This window comes from Trachypithecus francoisi, unplaced genomic scaffold (genome assembly GCF_009764315.1).
Source record: "Trachypithecus francoisi isolate TF-2019V2 unplaced genomic scaffold, Tfra_2.0 Lachesis_group12, whole genome shotgun sequence".
In the NCBI taxonomy this organism is placed as follows: domain Eukaryota; kingdom Metazoa; phylum Chordata; class Mammalia; order Primates; family Cercopithecidae; genus Trachypithecus; species Trachypithecus francoisi.
In genome coordinates, this window is record NW_022681457.1 from 5,277,126 (window position 1) to 5,294,014 (window position 16,889).

At 58.6% G+C, this 16,889-nt stretch overlaps 2 protein-coding genes across 5 annotated transcripts; both read right to left on the reverse strand.

Annotated features, from left to right (window-relative positions):
* Positions 1 to 207: 207 nt before the first annotated feature.
* PNKP (polynucleotide kinase 3'-phosphatase) lies at positions 208 to 7,073 on the reverse strand. The gene is made up of 17 exons (XM_033224141.1): positions 6,929 to 7,073; positions 6,516 to 6,679; positions 5,841 to 5,887; positions 4,203 to 4,502; positions 3,405 to 3,484; positions 3,260 to 3,317; positions 3,045 to 3,152; positions 2,748 to 2,819; positions 1,729 to 1,777; positions 1,577 to 1,647; positions 1,386 to 1,478; positions 1,206 to 1,302; positions 1,071 to 1,132; positions 802 to 911; positions 632 to 719; positions 453 to 514; positions 208 to 369 (listed from the first exon to the last, which is right to left on the reverse strand). The coding sequence occupies exons 2-17, from the start codon at positions 6,664 to 6,666 to the stop codon at positions 252 to 254; spliced, it is 1,566 nt and encodes a 521-aa protein (XP_033080032.1). The 5' UTR covers positions 6,667 to 6,679; positions 6,929 to 7,073; the 3' UTR covers positions 208 to 251.
* A 1,227-nt stretch (positions 7,074 to 8,300) lies between these two features.
* Positions 8,301 to 16,838, reverse strand: AKT1S1 (AKT1 substrate 1). 4 transcript variants are annotated; one of them, XM_033224144.1, is made up of 5 exons: positions 16,718 to 16,838; positions 12,419 to 12,804; positions 11,315 to 11,392; positions 11,054 to 11,223; positions 8,301 to 9,262 (listed from the first exon to the last, which is right to left on the reverse strand). In XM_033224144.1, exons 2-5 carry the CDS (start codon positions 12,795 to 12,797, stop codon positions 9,119 to 9,121), a joined length of 771 nt encoding a protein of 256 aa, XP_033080035.1. In that variant the 5' UTR covers positions 12,798 to 12,804; positions 16,718 to 16,838; the 3' UTR covers positions 8,301 to 9,118. The 4 variants fall into 4 exon arrangements, with proteins under 4 accessions (XP_033080035.1, XP_033080034.1, XP_033080037.1 ...); XM_033224143.1 differs by having other exon boundaries at positions 16,064 to 16,759; XM_033224146.1 differs by lacking the exon at positions 16,718 to 16,838 and adding an exon at positions 15,340 to 15,963.
* Positions 16,839 to 16,889: the final 51 nt, after the last annotated feature.

A 16,889-nucleotide genomic window follows, 5' to 3' on the forward strand; every position in this document is an offset into this window, starting at 1 on the left:
CAGGGCCAGGCAGTGCCCTGTCCTGTGCGTTCCCCGGCTAATGTCTAACATGCCCATGCCAGGTCCCAGCAAAGCTGGAATCCCTTCTGTAAGGCCCCACCTTTTGTTACCTGAAGATGTCCCTAAAGCTTCCACGCAAAAAACTGGCAGGCCTGGAGCCCCTCCCCCACAGGGACCACCCTCCTCCCAGCAAAATGCCGGCCAAGCTCAAGGAGAAACAGCATTTATTGTGGAGGGGAGCTGGGCGGGGCTCAGCCCTCGGAGAACTGGCAGTACAGCCGCTCCAGCCTCGGCTCCAGGCACAGCCGGAACGGAATCTCCAGGATGGCAGAGAAGCCTTCGGCCAGCGTCGGGGCCTCGAACTGCTTCCTGGCAGTGGTGGGAACAGTGAGGGACAGCCTGGCTCATGTGGCCCACCCAGCGCCCCTGCTCCCTGCTGTCCCCAACAGTACCTGTAGCCATACATGACCATGTCTGATACGGGGACATGAGAGGAGTCCGTCATCTCTCGAAACTGTGGGGATATCAGAGGGGGCGGCAGGCCCAGGGGTCAAGGGAAGGAGGGGGCACCTGGGGGTGAGGAGGGGGGTCGGGGTGCATCCCGGGGGGTGACCGGGCCGAGCAGGCTCACCCGATTGTTGTGGCGCGCCTGCTCCAGAGTGGCGGTGAAGAGGAAGCAGCGGCAGGGGACGCCCGCGGCTCGGGCGCACTGGACGTACCTGTCGGGGGAAGGAGCTGGATGTGCAGGCCCCGCCCACCCTGCCGCAGGCCCCGCCCACCCTGCCGCAGGCTCCCCGCTACCTGGCGCGGCTCGCGGAGTCCGGGTTTGTGTTGTCGATGGCGACCCGTTTCCCTTGCTTCAGGGCTGTCTCACACGCGGTCACACAGCGCTGCCAGGAGCCTAGCGTGTCCTGGGGACACGAGAGGTCACACACGGATCCGGAGACCCGAGGGGAGAGAAGACCCAGAGCGGGGTCGGGGAGGCAGTGAGGGAGGGAAGCCGCCCCCAACTGGTTGAGCGGTGGAGATGGGAACTGGATAGATACGGGGCGGCCAAAGCCTCGTCATACCCTGTTCACATGGACGTATCCGGCCGACACGAGGTGCTGCTTGAGAAAGGTGGACTTCCCGGCTGTGGGGGGGGCAGTGTCGGTGGGTGGCCTAGGACCCCGGAGGGGCTCAGGACACAGGGGCACGGCACTCACCCCCAGGGAATCCCACAGCGACAACCACCTCCGGGCTAGAGCTCAGGAGGGCCCTGGACTCGGGGAGGCAGAGAGGTCCTGAGCGGGAGAGAGTCCTCTGCGAGGGGAGGGGCACACGCGTGAGACGCTGCCCCCGTCTCCGGGAACCCTCCCGCTCCCACCCCCACCCCAGGGCCTTACCGGGTCAAAAGCTGGGAGCTCGAAGCCGGCTGCTGGCCACTTCAGGAAGAACTCCTCAGGCGTGGCGAAGGGCAGGCCAAGGTTGAGAGCAAACTAGGGGTTGAGAACAGACATCAGACACAGGTCCGGGTCGGGGTCGGGGTCGGGGTCGGGGTCGGGCTCGGGCGCGGGGCAGGGGGCAGGGGCCTCACCAGGCGATCTGCACAGGAGAAGTCTTTCTTCTTCCGCCCCGGGGCCCAGTTGGCCGGGCGTCCGGCTGCGTCTGGAACACACGGGACACCCCGTCCCCACCAGCTCGGAGGGAGGGGTCCCAGCCCACCCTCAGCAGCCTCCAGGCCCTTACCTCCCACAAAGAGGCTGTCTCCGATGGAGATGGGCACGCCCTCGTTGGCCTGCGGGAGACGGCAGTGAGGAGGCCCTTCCCATAACTGTCCCCCCGCAGCAGCAGTAGCGGGTCTCAGGGGCTGCTTCGCCTGGTCTATGCCGCGCATCAGGCCTCATCCTCCAACCTTTCATGTCCCCACCATCCAGCCACTTTGCACCGTGCTCCTGGCCCTGTGGTCTCTCCACGCAGCCCCCTCCCTCCAGGCCTCCCGGCTTCCGCCTCTGCCGGTTCCCCACGCGGCCACCAGAGGGCGCCCGCTCTGCCTCAGCGCCAGTCTCCTGGGGGCCGGCGCCTCCCAGGCTCCCCCTCCCTCAGGGCAAAAGCGGGGCCCTCCCTGTGGCCCTGCCCTCTCCCCTCCCTCGCTTAGGGCCAGCCGCATGGCCTCCCTGTCCCTAACTAGCCCAGGCTAGGGGCTGCCTCAGGGCCTTTGCACTCGCTGTCACTCCTGTTGGGGGGGAACCACTTTCCCCAGGTGTCCACGTGGCTTCCTCCTTCCTCTGTCTTAGGCCTTTTCCTCGGATGTCACCTCCTCAGAGGCCATCCGTGCCCACCACAGCTGAAACGATGCCTGCTTTCTCCACCTCCCTCCCTCCTGCTGTTTTACACACCAGTCTGCCCATCCGCCCAGAGTCATGGCCCTCGCCGTGCGGGCCCCGCTGTAGCAGGCTGTCCCGCTCACGGCTATCTTCAGCTCAAGAACGCGCTCAACTTCAGAACAAATGCACACACAAACGAATGAATGAAGGAATGAACAGCTTCTCTCTCTACTACTCTGATTTAGAAAGTTTAAGGGCATTGGTCTCGTAAACCAACATCTAAGACCAACATCTAAGATGTGACAGTAAAAAAACAGAAGACAGGTCTAAGGGAGGACAGGAGGAGTAAGGAGGCCCGGACCTGGCCGGAGAGCGGGGAGCCCAGGAGTGAGGGGCTGGAGCGAGGAAAAGGAGGGAAGCCGGGCAGACTGTGACACTCACCTGCTCCTGCAGATGGTCCCACATGCCTGTCACTGGCTTCCGGTACAAGCCTGCATGCGTGGCCACCAGCACCTGTGGATGGGAGGGGGCCACCAGCCTCATCTCCCCCTCAAGCACCTACTGGATGCTACCCCAGCCCTCACCCAGCCAAGCACAGCTGCAGAATTTGTAGCTGATGATGGGTTCCTATCAGCATCACAACACCTGAGGCCTCTGCCCCACTTACCCTGGAGTCTGAAGCCCTCTCTCTGGATCTCTGTGCCCCCACATAGCTCCCAGCCTCCCTTCCAGCCATACCTGGAAGGGGACCCCCAGCTTCTCCACCACAGCCTCCACCTTGGCCTTGAACTCTTCGGCTGGCAGCTTCCCGCGCCCGATGCTCATCTGGTTGGTGAAGATCACCAGCTGGGGAGCAGAGAGTGTCACCAGGTGCCTGCTCACCAGGGCCTTGGTCTGACCTGAGGTCGGACCACCACCTGCATGTGCCCATGCAAACAGGCGGCTGCACATACCTTGTAGCCCTCGGCTTCCAGCTCCCGGAGCTTACGCGGAATCTCTGGGTACAAGATCCTAGGGCAGGTAGGAAGCGGGAGGGGTGACCCGGGGCCAGAGGTGGACTCCAGGCCTCACTCACTCCCTTGTTTTGCCTCTTATCACCTCCAGTCACTGGGGCCAGTGGGAAAGACCTTCCCAGAGCGTGTGGTGATGAGGGTCCCGTCCAGATCAAAGCCAGCCACCTGGTGTCACCAAGGAAAGAGGAACAGCAGCACTGTGATACCTCTGACCCTCTCCACTCACAGGCTGACTCACACCAACCCTGCCAGGCAGGGTGTTACCATTGCCATCTCACAGATGGGGAAACCGAGTCACAGAACACCTCCATGTCAGGCATCCGTGAAGCCTCTGAGTGCGGCCTGACATCTTAACCTTACTGTCTCCTGTTACTCCTTATGACCCTGGCCCCAGGATTACAGTCTTTAAAATGGGGGCTAATGTCTTACCCAGTCTCCTTCCTCCCCTGGCCTTCTCCACCTTGGTGGGCTAATAACCGTGAAAATAAAAACAGGAGCAAAGCTTTGGGTGCTAACTGCATGCTGGGGACTATGCCACGTGCTTTTTATGGATTCAGCATCGTAGAGACGAGAGACATGGGACTCAGAATGTGGTGGTAACAGCATTTGAACTCAAGCCTCTCTGGACCTAAAAAATACTCATCATAATAGCTCCTACTGAGACAGTCATGGTCATTGCTGATTACTGGGTGGTCACCGTGGGACATGCAGGAGCTGACATACATCATTTTCCCCATTGCTTACAACGAACCCTGCGTTTATCATTAGGCCCATTTCTCAGAAAAGTAAATGGAGGCTAAAAAGAAGTTGAGAGAGCACACAACAAACCTGGGATTGGGTCCCAGTCTGTGGCGGCTCCCTCAGCCCTCGGCGTAGTCCTCACCTTACCCTGGGGTTTCACCCCAGCCGCGGTGAACACTAGCAGCTTCTCCAAGGTCTTCCAGCCGGGGTTTGACTTCCGCATACGCTTCTTCGGAGGCTCAGCATTTCTCTTCTCGTCTTGGGACACCGGAGGGGTGCCAGGTGGAGTATCTGGCTGGGATTCTGGTGTGCGGACCTCTTCCCAGCGCAGGGTCAGTGGGTGGAGGCCATTGACCAAATACAGTGTGTCCCCCACCCCCAGAGAGCCCTCCAACCCCGGCTTCAACTCCTGGCTCCCGGCAGTTGAGGGGTTAACTCCCAGCTGCAGAAAGAGAGGGAGGAGCTGAGACTGGCTCCGCCCCCACCGGGGGCCTCCTCCAATCAACTACCCAGCGGAAAGATCTGCCTTTCTCCACCACTCATCAGACCCTTAGGCCTCACCGCTTCACTTTCGAACGGGCTTTGGAACGGTTACAGGTTTTCAGCCTTGTCCAATTCCTTCCTTCCTTCTGTCCTTCCTTTTCTTCCTTTCCCTTTCCCGTTCCCTTTCCCTTTCCTCTCTCCCTCCCTCCCTCCCTTATCTTTAGACAGAGTCTTGTTTTGTCGCCCAGGCTGGAGTGCAGTGGTGCAATCTGGGATCACTGCAACCTCTGCCTCCCGGGTTCAAACGATTCTCCTGCCTCAGCCACCTGAGTAGCTGGGATTACAGGCACCCGCCACCATGCCCGGCTAATTTTTGTATTTTTAGTAGAGATGGGTTTTCGCCATGTTGGCCAGGCTGGTCACAAACTCCTGATCTCAGGTGATCCGCCCGCCTAAGCCTTCCAAAGTGCTGGGATTACAGGGGTGAGCCACCGCGCCTGGCCGCCTTGTCCAATTTCTAAGGGCTTGGACAGGTACCCACCCCACTGAAACAGGCAATACTTCTTTCTTTACTGGACACACTCCCTTCTCTCCTAGCCATATTTTTTCTTTTCTTTTTTGAGGCAGGTTCTCGCTGTCACCCAGGCTGAAGTACAGTGTGGTGATCACTGCTTACTGCACCCTAGACCTACTGGGCTCAAGGGATCCTCCCGCTTCAGCCTCCCGATTAGCTGGAACTACAAGGACGCGCCACCATCCCCGCTAATTTTTTTTTTTTTTTTGAGGCGGAGTCTCGCTCTTTCTCCCGGACTGGAGTGCAGTGGCCGGATCTCACCTCACTGCAAGCTCCGCCTCCCGGGTTTACGCCATTCTCCTGCCTCAGCCTCCCGAGTAGCTGGGACTACAGGCGCCCGCCACCTCGCCCAGCTAGTTTTTTTTTTATTTTTAGTAGAGACGGGGTTTCACCGTGTTAGCCAGGATGGTCTCGATCTCCTGACCTCGTGATCCACCCGTCTCGGCCTCCCAAAGTGCTGGGATTACAGGCTTGAGCCACCGCGCCCGGCCTCCCGCTAATTTTTTATAGAGACAGGTTTCACCATGTCGCTCAGGCTGGTCTCGAACTCCTGGGTTCAAGCGATCTGCCCGCCTCGGCCTCCCAAAGTGCTGGGATTACAGGCTTGAGCCACAACGCCCGGCCCCAATCAGATTTTCCTAATGTACCACTTCACTGATGGCTTGCAATTCCTCCCCAAATCCCATCCCCAGGCCTTGCTGCCCCTTGCAGAGGCACTGATACCTGTTTCACTGCCACTGTCCGGGTCTCAGGATCTGCGACCAGCTCCACTGAGGAAAGGAGGGGTGGAGTCAGGATTTGCATCCTTGTGTGATTGGTTCCCTCATTTCTGGGGAGTGTGGCCTGCTTCAGGCTATAGCATCCATTCCGGAGGGAGTCGGAGGCAGTTTATTTCTACACGGGACTGGTTCCTTGACATGTAGGTTCCTTGACATGCCAGATGGTGGCATTAGGATTGCCTGACACTGGTCCTTCCTTGTAAGGGACAGAGAGGTACTTTTCTCTATAGAATTGGTTTCCTCCTTTACAAAAAATGTGGCTAGATACAGGTCCGGGACTTGGCCTGTTACCATCCATCCCAACCTAGTGACATTTACTTTTCTCCATAGGAAAATTTTTCTCTTGACAAGGGTCGTCGCCTGTTTCTGGATTACCAGATGGCCTGAGTATCATCCGCGCAGTGAACATCCTCCCGAAATTGGCTCGATCCCCTCTCCCCCAAAGGATCTAGCTAATTCTAAATCAAGCACAAACTTTTTCCTCCTGTGCGCCCTAGAGAGCACCTTCTGACTTCGGAGCTGCCGGCACCACGCAATCCCGCGTAGCAGCCAACGGTCCCTCTGGATTGTTCTCGCTTTTGCAACAGGCCTCACCCCCTCCAGCTCAGGCCCCGCCCACCTTGAGTTCTGGAGCACTTCCGGTCCGTGACCTGGGTCAGGGGTCCCCTGCCCAGAAGCAGGGCTTGCCCGTCCGAGGGCAGGAAGATGGGAGGCGCTCCCCCAGGGGGGCTCTCGAGCCACAGGCGGCCCGGGGCCTCCACCTCGCTCATTCTGGGTGCCAGCCTGGGGAGCAGGTAAACGGGCTTGAGTGGCGCACAGCCCGCTTGCTGCAGGAAGCCCCACTTCCTCCCACCTCCACTAGGAACTTTCCCCCATCATTAACTGCTCCGGAAGTCCCACCCCCTCGCCTGCCACGGGTCGCGCCGTTTCCCAGGGGACGACGCGTGCTCCATCCTCCGCGAGTTGGAATCCCCACTTCCCAGGGCACAGGCAGATAGCCTCGCACATGCCCCCGCCCCGCCCTGTACTCACCCGGGACCGCTGCTCTGGCTCACGGCCACTTCCGACCAGGGAGGTCCTGCCCGGGGAGGTCCTGCCCGAGGCTCCCCGCTTGCAACCCGGCCGGCGGCGCTCAGTTCCTCGGCGGACGGAAATGACTCGTGCCCTCGAGGGGGGCGGGGCCTGGGTTCCTCCCACAGCAGCCACGCCCCTTCTCCGACCCACTGCCTCGAGGGTCCCTCCACAGCCCTGACCTTCACATCTTGCTGCAACGCGAGGCTCAGACCGGTAGCGGGGACTGGATCCTCCGTTAGCAGATTTGCCTCTTTCTACCTTGACTTCTAATTTTCATCCCAGGGAGGAAGCTTTTTTTCCCATCTGATGGCCATTGTCAGTCAAGGAAACCTCCGCCCACGACAGCGCCCCTAAATCCTTCTTTGGTTTTACCGTCCATGTTCTAGTTTTCTCATCTATAAAGGGGATAATCCTTTCCACTTCGTGTGGTTACCATGACGATTAAAGGAGCTAACACGTCACAAAAGCTTTAAAAAATGTTTGGGTGGTAGTAAGCCCTGTTTAAATCTTAGTGTTAGCATTCTTCCGGTAGTGGTCTGGTGGGAGATTACGTCTATCTAGTCCTAATTTCGAAAGAGGTTTCCACCTGCTTTCTTTTTTTTTTTTTTTTTTCTTGTAGACACCTGATTTTATCTCTGACGATCCCGGATTCCACCTGCTTTCTAACCTCCAGCCCTTTTTTTTTTTTTTTTTTTTTTGGAGAAGGGGTCTCACTGTGCTGCCCAGGCTGATCTCGACCTCCTGGCGTCCTGTGATCCTCCCGCCTCGGCCTCCCAGCGTGTTGGCCTTATAGGCGTGAGGCACCAAGCCCAGCTGCTCCAGTCCTTGTATAATAGAAGACTCCCGGCTGGAGTTCCTGGCTTTGCTGGTGACTATGTGGCCTCTGGCTCCAACCATCACCCCAAGATTGGGTTCCATTGTCATACAAGACTGGAATGCTCTCCTCCACCCCATGAACCTCTGTCTTCATATGTATAAAATGGGCACAGAGCCAGGCGCGTGGCTGACTCCTGTAATCCCAGCACTTTGGGAGGCCGAGGCGGGTAGATCATTTGAGGTCAGGAGTTCGAGACCAGCCTGGCCAACATGGTGAAACCCTGTTTCTACTGAAAATACAAAAATAGCCAGGCGGTAGCGGGGCGTAATCCCAGCTGCTCGGGAGGTTGAGGCAAGAGAATCGCTTGAACCTGAGCGAGAGTGGGACCCTGTCTCAAAAAAGAAAAAAAATAAAATGGACACAGTAATTCCAACCCCCAGCTGTTCACTGATAATCAGACGTTGCCATTCGGTTTCAGAAAATGTCGAATGAACACTCACAACACACCTCACATTTATCTGTCAGAGGTAAAACTCTTTAATCTCAGAGCACCCTTCCCAACTGCCGATCCCCCAACCCCTCACTCTCTCCCCTACACCAGGGCCGGAGAGTGAGGGCCCCTGCCCCCCACCTTGGGTGGACGAGGGCCCTTTAAGGCACCTGTGGAGGTAGGGGGCGAGGGACGGGAGCTGGTACCACCCTGGATGCAGGGACGGGCTTCGATTGGCAGGCTGTTGTGTGGATGGATGGAACCAATGAAAGGGGGTGCCAGAGGCAACGACCCCCGGCCCCGTAGTGTAAAGAATGTAAATTGAAGGCCCCAGGCCAATTCTGGGAACAGGAGGGCTTGGCCACGCCCCCACAGGAAGCTGGAGCCAATGAGAAGAGAGAAGTCAGGAAAAGCGGACGATGACTATGCGGAGACTGGTCAAGCCCTTTAAAGGATTCGAGCCAATCAAAAAAAGCACTGCCCAGCGACTAGGTGGAGCCAATGACGTGCGAGCAAAGCCCTTGTCGCTAGGCGGAAAACAACGGAATTGACCCATTTAGAGATTAGAACTGTGAGAGCCAATCCCTTAATAGAAGGAATCTGTCGCTAGGCGGAGAGACGCGACAGACCCAATCGGGAAACGGGACAGATCCCGCTTCTCGGCGCGGGAGGTCGTGGGCTGGAAGGGCGACGTGGATTGGCAGATGTGGCTCAATCCTGGGAACGGGAGACGCAAGGAGGCCGCTCCCGGATCGGCCTCAGATTGGCGGGCCCCGGGAGTGGGGCGGGGGCGTAGTGTGGGACGGGGCGGACGCGGCCCCAGACTCTCCCTCTCTGGGCCTCAGTATTTCCGCTTCAGCTTCTGGAAGTCGCTGGTGTTAAGTCGCGGCCGTGGCAGGTCCCCGAAGACCTGGGTGTCCTCAGCCTCTCTCAGCACCAGCGCGCGCATGCTTGCCGCGATACGGTCCAGGTCGGGCGAAGAGGGCTGCGGGGACGACGACGGGGCGAGGTCAGCGCCGGCAGGGCACGCCCCCTGCACCCACATGCAGCCCAGGGGTGCACCCTGGCTCCAAGCCCACTCCTAGCACGTCCCCGCCCTGCCAGTTGTGCCCTGCGATGCCCCCTGTCAACAATGCCCTTCCCGTCTTGCTCCGCGTAGGAACCGTTCTACCCGGTTCAAACACCTCCTCCACGAAGCCTTCCTGCCCCTCTCCCCCTCCCCTTCTTGGCCTGGGACATTGATTCCTACACATGGAAGTGCTGTTGTCTGCTATCTATTAAGGCTGCGTGCACCCTCTCAAGTCTGAGGATCTGGGCTGGGGTTTCAGTCCTGTTCCAATCAGACCTCTACTGCTGACTAGCTGGGAGCAAGAGGTTTTGCTTCCCTAGGCCTCAGTATCCCCTTCTGAAAAATGGGGGCGGGGCCGGGCGCGGTGGCTCAAGCCTGTAATCCCAGCACTTTGGGAGGCCGAGGCGGGCGGATCACGAGGTCAGGAGATCGAGACCATCCTGGCTAACACAGTGAAACTCCGTCTCTACTAAAAAATACAAAAAACTAGCCGGGCGAGGTGGCGGGCGCCTGTAGTCCCAGCTACTCGGGAGGCTGAGGCAGGAGAATGGCGTAAACCCGGGAGGCGGAGCTTGCAGTGAGCCGAGATCTGGCCACTGCACTCCAGCCTGGGCAATAGAGCGAGACTCCGCCTCAAAAAAAAAAGAAAAAAGAAAAAAGAAAAATGGGGGCGGATAACAGGGTCTCTGTGAGGACTGAGATAATCAGCTGTTATTGCTTTATCATGTGGCCACTGCACTACAGAAAAGATCCCTCCCTGTGTCAGCCCCCACCAAGGAGCGGTCCTGTCATTCTGCCTGCAGCTCCGGCACCTAGTACTGCCTCTACTACAGCCTCCGTCACCCTGAGCTGGGCCTGTCCCTCGCAGGATGGGACCCGGAGACCCAGATCAGGAACTGGATCTGAGCCCAGTGGGAGACCAGCTCCTGGGCACAGCACTCTGGAGGCCAGAGTGTTCAATTAACTGTGTTGCCATGAGTCGCCAGCACAGAGATCAGCAGCAGGAGGACCCTGACTGCACCAGGCCCTGTTCCTGGTCTTCAGCACTCACTGCCTCATTGAGGGAAGATGCACAGAGGAGGTCACCACCGTGACTGCTGGTTTGCACATGAGGACACTGAGGCCTGAGGGGGAACTGTGGGGACCCAGGCCTCCTCCCTCAAAGCCCACAGCTCCTTCCTGAAACGCAGCTGGGTTCCAGTCCCAGCTCTGCCTCTCAGGGAAGGCACATGTCCCCTCAATGCCTCAGTTTCCCCTCTGCTTCAGGAACGCTCAGTGAAGGCCAGCCCAGCCCAGGAGCTTCAAACAGGGGTCACTACAAGGGATGAACAGGGCACCAGGGGGTGGGACAAATTCTGCAAAGGGCCAGGAATGTGCAGGGTGGGGATGGGAGGTGACCTAAACCCTCCAAGCCTCAGTTTCCCCACTGGAGGGCGTGCCAAAATACCTGTGCCTTGCCCAGAGCAGGTGTTCTATAGAGATGCTCCTGGAAAGGAGAGGCCTTCTCTATAAGGCACTAGGACACGTGGTAAGGCTGCAATTGTTAAAACTGCAAGGCTCAGGTCCAAGAACTCGCCTCTTGAGGTTGAGGGGAGGATTCAGTTAGCTTATGAGTGGAAAGTGGCATCCACGCTGGAGGGCTTCCTGGAGGAGGCAGCTCAGAGCCCTTCCAGCTGCCCTCCCTACCTCCCCACATTTGCCCCTCACCGGCCCATTCTCCTCATCTGATGACCGCGCCTCTGTCCTCTTCTCCTTGAAGCCCCAGACGGGCACAGACACAGGCAGGGACTTGGCATACTGCTGTGTGGGTAGGGCTGAGGCCGGGGGCACTGAGCAGGTTGGGGGGCCAGTGGGGGTCTCCTCGCTCAGGCTGCCATCTGAAAGAGAGGGTGGATTTCAGCTTCTGTCACTGCCTTTGTGCCAGCTGCCTGCCCCCAGGTAGGGAGGGGAACAGCCTGGGACACTCACCGTCTGTGCTCTCAGGGTCCGACTCACAGAAAGGGGGAAGGTCCTGGAGGGTGGCGTCCTCATCCATCACGAAGAGCCCTGTGGATGGCGTGAGTTAGAGGCCCGGGCCAGGCGGCACCTAGCCATGCTCCGTGTGCCCTCCTCCTCAGCCTCAGCCACGGCCACGGCCACTGCCACCGACACAGCCACCACCTCCACCTCCCTGAGGCTTCTGAGACCCTCTTCCTTCACCTCACACACAGCTTCCTCTAGCAGCCTGCCTGGTCATCGGCACAAACTCAGTTTCTATGGATCCGTCACCGTCTCAGCTGCACACAACGGGCTGCTAACGTGAAACCTCTATGATCTGTTTGGGACAATGTGACTCAAAATACAGCCTGAGAGAAATATGGGATGACTATGACCTCTGTTTCACAAATGGAGACCTGGAGGCCCAGAGAGGTTAAGTCACTTGCCCGAGGTCCCATGGCTACTAAGGGATACCACCAGGATTTGAACTCAGGATGCCTGCCCTTCACCCTATGCAGGTTCTCTCTAGCAAGGTGAGCAGGCTGGCCATAGGTAATAACAACAAACAAGGACCTCCCAGTTACTGATCAAGCTCCTACTAACTCCTCAAAGCCCTAGTGTTACAGCCCAGCCTCTGGGAAGTGCCCAACCCCCTAACTTCCCCCCAAAACAGTTGCTTGCTCCCTCCCTGGCTTCCTCAGATGTTGGCTGCATCCTGGACAACTCTTTAATTCCTATCCTGGCCTCCCAGGCGTTGTGGAAACAACTCTGGTTCTACCAATGTCCTGCTCCAGAGCCTCCCAACCCCACATTGGGACTCCAATTCCTTGGCTAGACCGGGAGGCCCTTGAGAAAAAAGCCTGAGCCTGCTCTGTGTCCCTGTGCCCACCACTCCCAGCACAGAGCTGGCTCAGAGCGGGGAAGGGACTGCCTTTAGATCACACAGCAAGCCCCAGGCAAGCCTGTCTGGCTCTGGGGTCCTGAGACTGCACTTGCGTGGAGGTACTCAGGGCTAAGCAGGTCACCCCCACAAAGCCTCCTGCAGGCACCTCATCAAGCACGGGGCCGCATCAGCCCCTGCCCTTGCCCTCTCACCTCCATTATCACTGACACCCAGCTGCTCCCCGGAGGTCTCTGTCTCTGTAGGGTCATCCTCTTCCTCCTCGTTGTCCTCCCTGGCCAGGGTAGGCCGAGGTGGGCTGGGCGTGGGGCTGGGTGGCTGTGGTGCTGGTGGGGGCGCAGGAGGCCGAGCAGCAGTGGCAGCCCTGTGGGCCAGTGCGATGTCGTGGAGGCAGCGGCGCGCCGCTTCTGCCAGGGCTCCTCGGCCATGGGCAGCGTAGGCACAGGGGCCTGGGCGGGGTGGTGGCGGCGGGGCTGCGGTCAGCAGCACCAGCTCCGTGCCAGTCCGGGCCCGGAAGCGCTCAGCGGCCCCCACCACGGCCTCCCACAGCTCCTCGGGGCGCCCCGATGCCATCCGCGCCCTGCAGGCCAGAGCACGACAGAGGGGGCTGAGGCTTGGCTGCCTACACCACTGCCACCCACTCAGGGTGTCTGCCTGTACCGTGGATGGCGCTCACACCCCTCCACCCACCTTGTTCCAGCGGTGCTGCGTGTCCTCCCCAAATCCGCTACTCCCCAGGATTCTCACCATCCAGCCCTTGCAGGCCCAGACCCTGGCGACGTTTCCTCTGCCCCAGCCCATTCCTCCTTCCCCTTTGGCCCTGCCCTGGCCTCTGTGTGAGCCACCAGCCACGTGAGCAGGCAGTACTGGAAAGTCAGGGAGTCCCAGCAGAGATGCCTCTCACAGTAAAACCTGCACCGGGTTCTGAAGACTGAGTACAAAAAAGCAGAATGAGCCGGGCACGGTGGCTCAGGTCTGCAACCCCAACATTTTGGGAGGCCGAGGCAGGCCGATCACTGAGCCCAGGAGTTCGAGGCCAGGCTGGGCAACATGTTGAGACCCCGTCTCTATTTCAAAAAAAAAAAACGAATAAGAATTTTATCTGCTTTTTTTACTCTTTTAACATGGTGTCTAGAAAATTTAGAACTCCAAATGGGGCTTGCGTTGGCATCTAATGGGCGATGCCACCCTGCTCCATCGCCCAGCCGTCCCATCCAGAGTGTCCTGCATAAGGCCCAGGGGGTTCCTTCTGCACCCAGAGCTGATGCTACCCCTCGCCATAGTCCTCAGGACAGGGTCTCAGCCTTCACCCTGGCCCTGGAGGCTCTGCGTGTTCTGGCCAACCCCAGCTCCCGGGCTATCCTGCCTCCATGGCGTTCCAGAGCCTCTCAGGCCCAAGGCCTTCAGAAAACGTGGTCCCTGACCTGGATGCTTTGCTCCCCACCAACCTTTCACTCATCCTAGGACGGAAGAAACTTTCCCTCACCCCTAGATCCAGCCAGTCCCCTCCCTGGGGGGTCCCACAACATCTGAGTGGCCACCTTCCCAGCACACTTCCTTCCAGAGGGAACTGGCTGGTTCCATGACTGAGGCCTCAGCGAGAGTCAGAGCTGAACAAAGGTAAGAAATGGTGCTGGTGCTGCTCTCTGTGCTGGGAAATCCACGTGGCTTTTTCCTACAAGACTATTCTGGCAGCTCCTCTGTCGTCCCTGATCCCCCAGGATGCATCAGATGCCTTCCGGAGCCCATCTGATGCTGTGGGCTTCCACCATGAGCACTCATGTCACCAGAGCTTGTGACAACTGTACCCTGGCTGCCTCCTGCATCAGACTGTGAATTCTCCCAAGGTCAGTGATTTGTATTCACAGGACAGGTTGGCCCTAAGCAGACAATGCAGGGTGCATCTCCTTACCGGGTGAGAAGAGCGAGGTTAGGGGGGCTGGGTCCTTGCCCTGACTCTGTCTCAAACCTGCTGTGTGACCTTGGACAGCTCACTGGCCCTCTCTGTGCCTCATTTTCTTCCCCATTAACCAGAGTGGTTGAGCCAGAGCTGCTGGGCTGCAGAAGAGGTTCCTTGGGGAGGCAGTGAGCACACTGCCACTGCAGGGATTCAGGCACAGCTGTGGTCCAGCCCACCAGGGTGAAGGGAGCAGGGAATCTGGAGTTTGAATGAAATTTGCAGGCCCTTTATGACTCACGATCATAGATGTCGGTGTTTGCTGAGCACCTATTCAGTGCTGGGATTCCACACCTGGCATCTCACCTCCTATCTGACTCACTCAGGGAGTTCAAAGCCCCAAGGGAAGTAAGAGGTTTATCCACCACTTCCCAGAAGCCACGCAAGGACCCAAGATGGGATCAACCTTCTCATCCCACCCTTTCACCTACGCTATGAGGCAGGAGTTTTAGTTACAGTTCACTCCATTTTACAGTTGCAAACTCAGGCCCAGGGACAGTCAGCATTTTGACGGGTCCGGTCCCACAACTGGAAGAGGCAGGGCTGGGACCTGGACTCTGACAGTCTAGATCCAGGGCCTGTTCTAAATCCTGACCGCCATCCTGCCTGCCTTTAGGAGGGCAGATATTCTAATCTAGATGGCAAAGTGAGGCTCAGAGAGCTTAGGACACTGGCAAGAAAGCACACAGCTACATGGCACAAGTGGGGCTGAAACCGCTGACTGCCCAGCCCCCAAAACCCAATGAACTGGGGGGTACCCAGTGTCTCAAACACACCCCTCATGTCCTTCCTAGCTGATGGAGGAAGAAACTGAGGCTCGAAGCAAGAAGTGGCCGGTCCAAAGTCAACTGCCTGGCTGTGCTAGGCCTGGGGCTCTCACTTCCATGGGCCCCCAGCCCCTAATGATATACGGAGAAGAGGGGGAGCGGGGGTCCCGGAGGAGGACGTCAGGATGAAACTCCCTCCCTGTATTCAATCTTGGAGTAGCCACAGGATTGAAGACAGTGAAATAGGGTGAGTGGGTTGTGAGGGTTCCCCCAACTTAGGAGACAGGAGCAAAAACGACGGGCGACTTCCACAGGCCTCTCTGCCAAGGTCCAGGGCACCCTGTAATGTTACCCAACCGGAGAGTAGCCAAGACCTGGCAGTCCTCCTTACCCTTGAGCTTCTAGAGGAGGTCCTGTTTCCTCCAAGGAGCTGAGAAATGGAGGAAGAACCCGCCCCGATGGAGAAGTTTTGTTTAAGATCAGGGAGACATGAGAGGAAAGTGAGACGTGGTCCCCACAGGAGCGGGAGCACGATGTGGCTGTCCTCTTTGGATGCGGGGAGGAGGGAAAGAGCTAAGGAGAAGAGGGGTGGAACCCTCCCGTCGAAATTTTAGTGCCCCACATCCCAAGATGTGCTCGAGCATGAACGCGGTAGCTACGGGTGGGGTGAGTGCCTGGGGCCAGGCTCAGCTGCCCCGAGACCTCCCAACCTAGCCCGGGGTCCAGGGAGGACCCACTGGTCTAGGAAGAAAACAGGAAATCCCGTCCAGACGGAGGCCAGGACCGGAAGTCCCGCCTTTGGAAGGGTGAGGGGCGCCCCGAGGCCCCCCGAGCCATTCCCCGACCCCGTGGACGTGGTCCACGGCCCAAGTAGAGATCCCAGGCGCTCTGGACACCGGAAGGTGAGGCTGTCTAGGATTTGTCTCAGGTCTGACAGGACGATTCCCACGAGCGACCCCCTTCCAGCGCTCAGCAAAGGGTCGCTAGCGGACCTCTGCCCTCTAATCTGTGCAGGCCATACCCCTCCCGTGAGCCGCTCGCCCTCCCAGCGCCCCGCTGCCTCAGGACGGCCAAATCCTCCCCACACCGCGGTTCACAACGCCGCCTCCACTCACGTGCCCGTAGCCAGCATGGCCGGCCCGGCGCCGTCACCGCCCTCAAAAGACATGGCGGCGCCTTGCGTCACGTCCGCGTAGTTGCCCCGCCTCTTCTCTGCACACTCCGCCTCCCTTGTCGGGGCCGCCCGAGATCAAGATGGCGGCCACAGGGGCTTCATCCGAATCAGTGGGCAATGGCGACGGCAGCGTGCCCATAAGAAAAATGGCGGAAAAAACGCTTCGGATTTCTCGCCTACAGCATTTCCATTTGCCCCCAACAATAATGGCCGTCCTCATAAGCTCGCTCATGACCACAGCAAACGAAGGCAAGCGACCTGACGTCCCTGACCCACGATAAACTTCTTCGACAAAAGTGGAGGAAATCGGTGCTCGTTAACAACATGGCAGCCAACCGGGTCTAATCAGCCCATAGTGTACATTGGCTCTCCCTCCCTCCAATCTGCTCCCATTCAGCACCAAGGCTGGCAAAGATCCAACACGGCAGCATTTCTTGCTTCGGTTTGCCAGGCTTCAAAATGGCGGCTCAGCCCGCTTTCTCGCGACGGTGACTCAGAAATTCGTTTGGGGCCGCTTCGTTTCTGGGGGCACTGACGGCTTCATCCCGATATCCCAAGTCCCTCAGTGCCTCTTGTGGTGTACAGCTCCTCTCACCTCCTCTTCTCTTATCCGTTCGGCTCTTCCAGCTGTCGCGCCCCGCAGAGAGATGGGACACCCCCGTATTAACATGGCCTTAGCCGACCGGCTTAGGCCATGCCCTCGAGCAAAATGGTACCTCCTTGGCTTCAATTCCAGTATACAACATGGAGAAGGAAGTGGGCGTTTC

Bases quoted from the DNA above. Each gene is read 5' to 3' on its own strand.
- PNKP (XM_033224141.1), bottom strand. From the start codon at position 6,666: ATGAGCGAGGTGGAGGCCCCGGGCCGCCTGTGGCTCGAGAGCCCCCCT. The intron at 5,888-6,515 runs GTGGGCGGGGCC...TCCTTTCCTCAG, and splicing joins GAAGTGCTCCAGAACTCAAG to TGGAGCTGGTCGCAGATCCT. The intron at 720-801 runs GTAGCGGGGAGC...TTCCCCCGACAG, and splicing joins GACTCCGCGAGCCGCGCCAG to GTACGTCCAGTGCGCCCGAG.
- AKT1S1 (XM_033224143.1), bottom strand. From the start codon at position 16,116: ATGTCTTTTGAGGGCGGTGACGGCGCCGGGCCGGCCATGCTGGCTACG. The intron at 11,224-11,314 runs GTGAGTGTCCCA...CCTCTCTTTCAG, and splicing joins GGACCCTGAGAGCACAGACG to ATGGCAGCCTGAGCGAGGAG. The intron at 9,263-11,053 runs GTGAGGGGCAAA...TCGTCCCCGCAG, and splicing joins CAGATGAGGAGAATGGGCCG to CCCTCTTCGCCCGACCTGGA.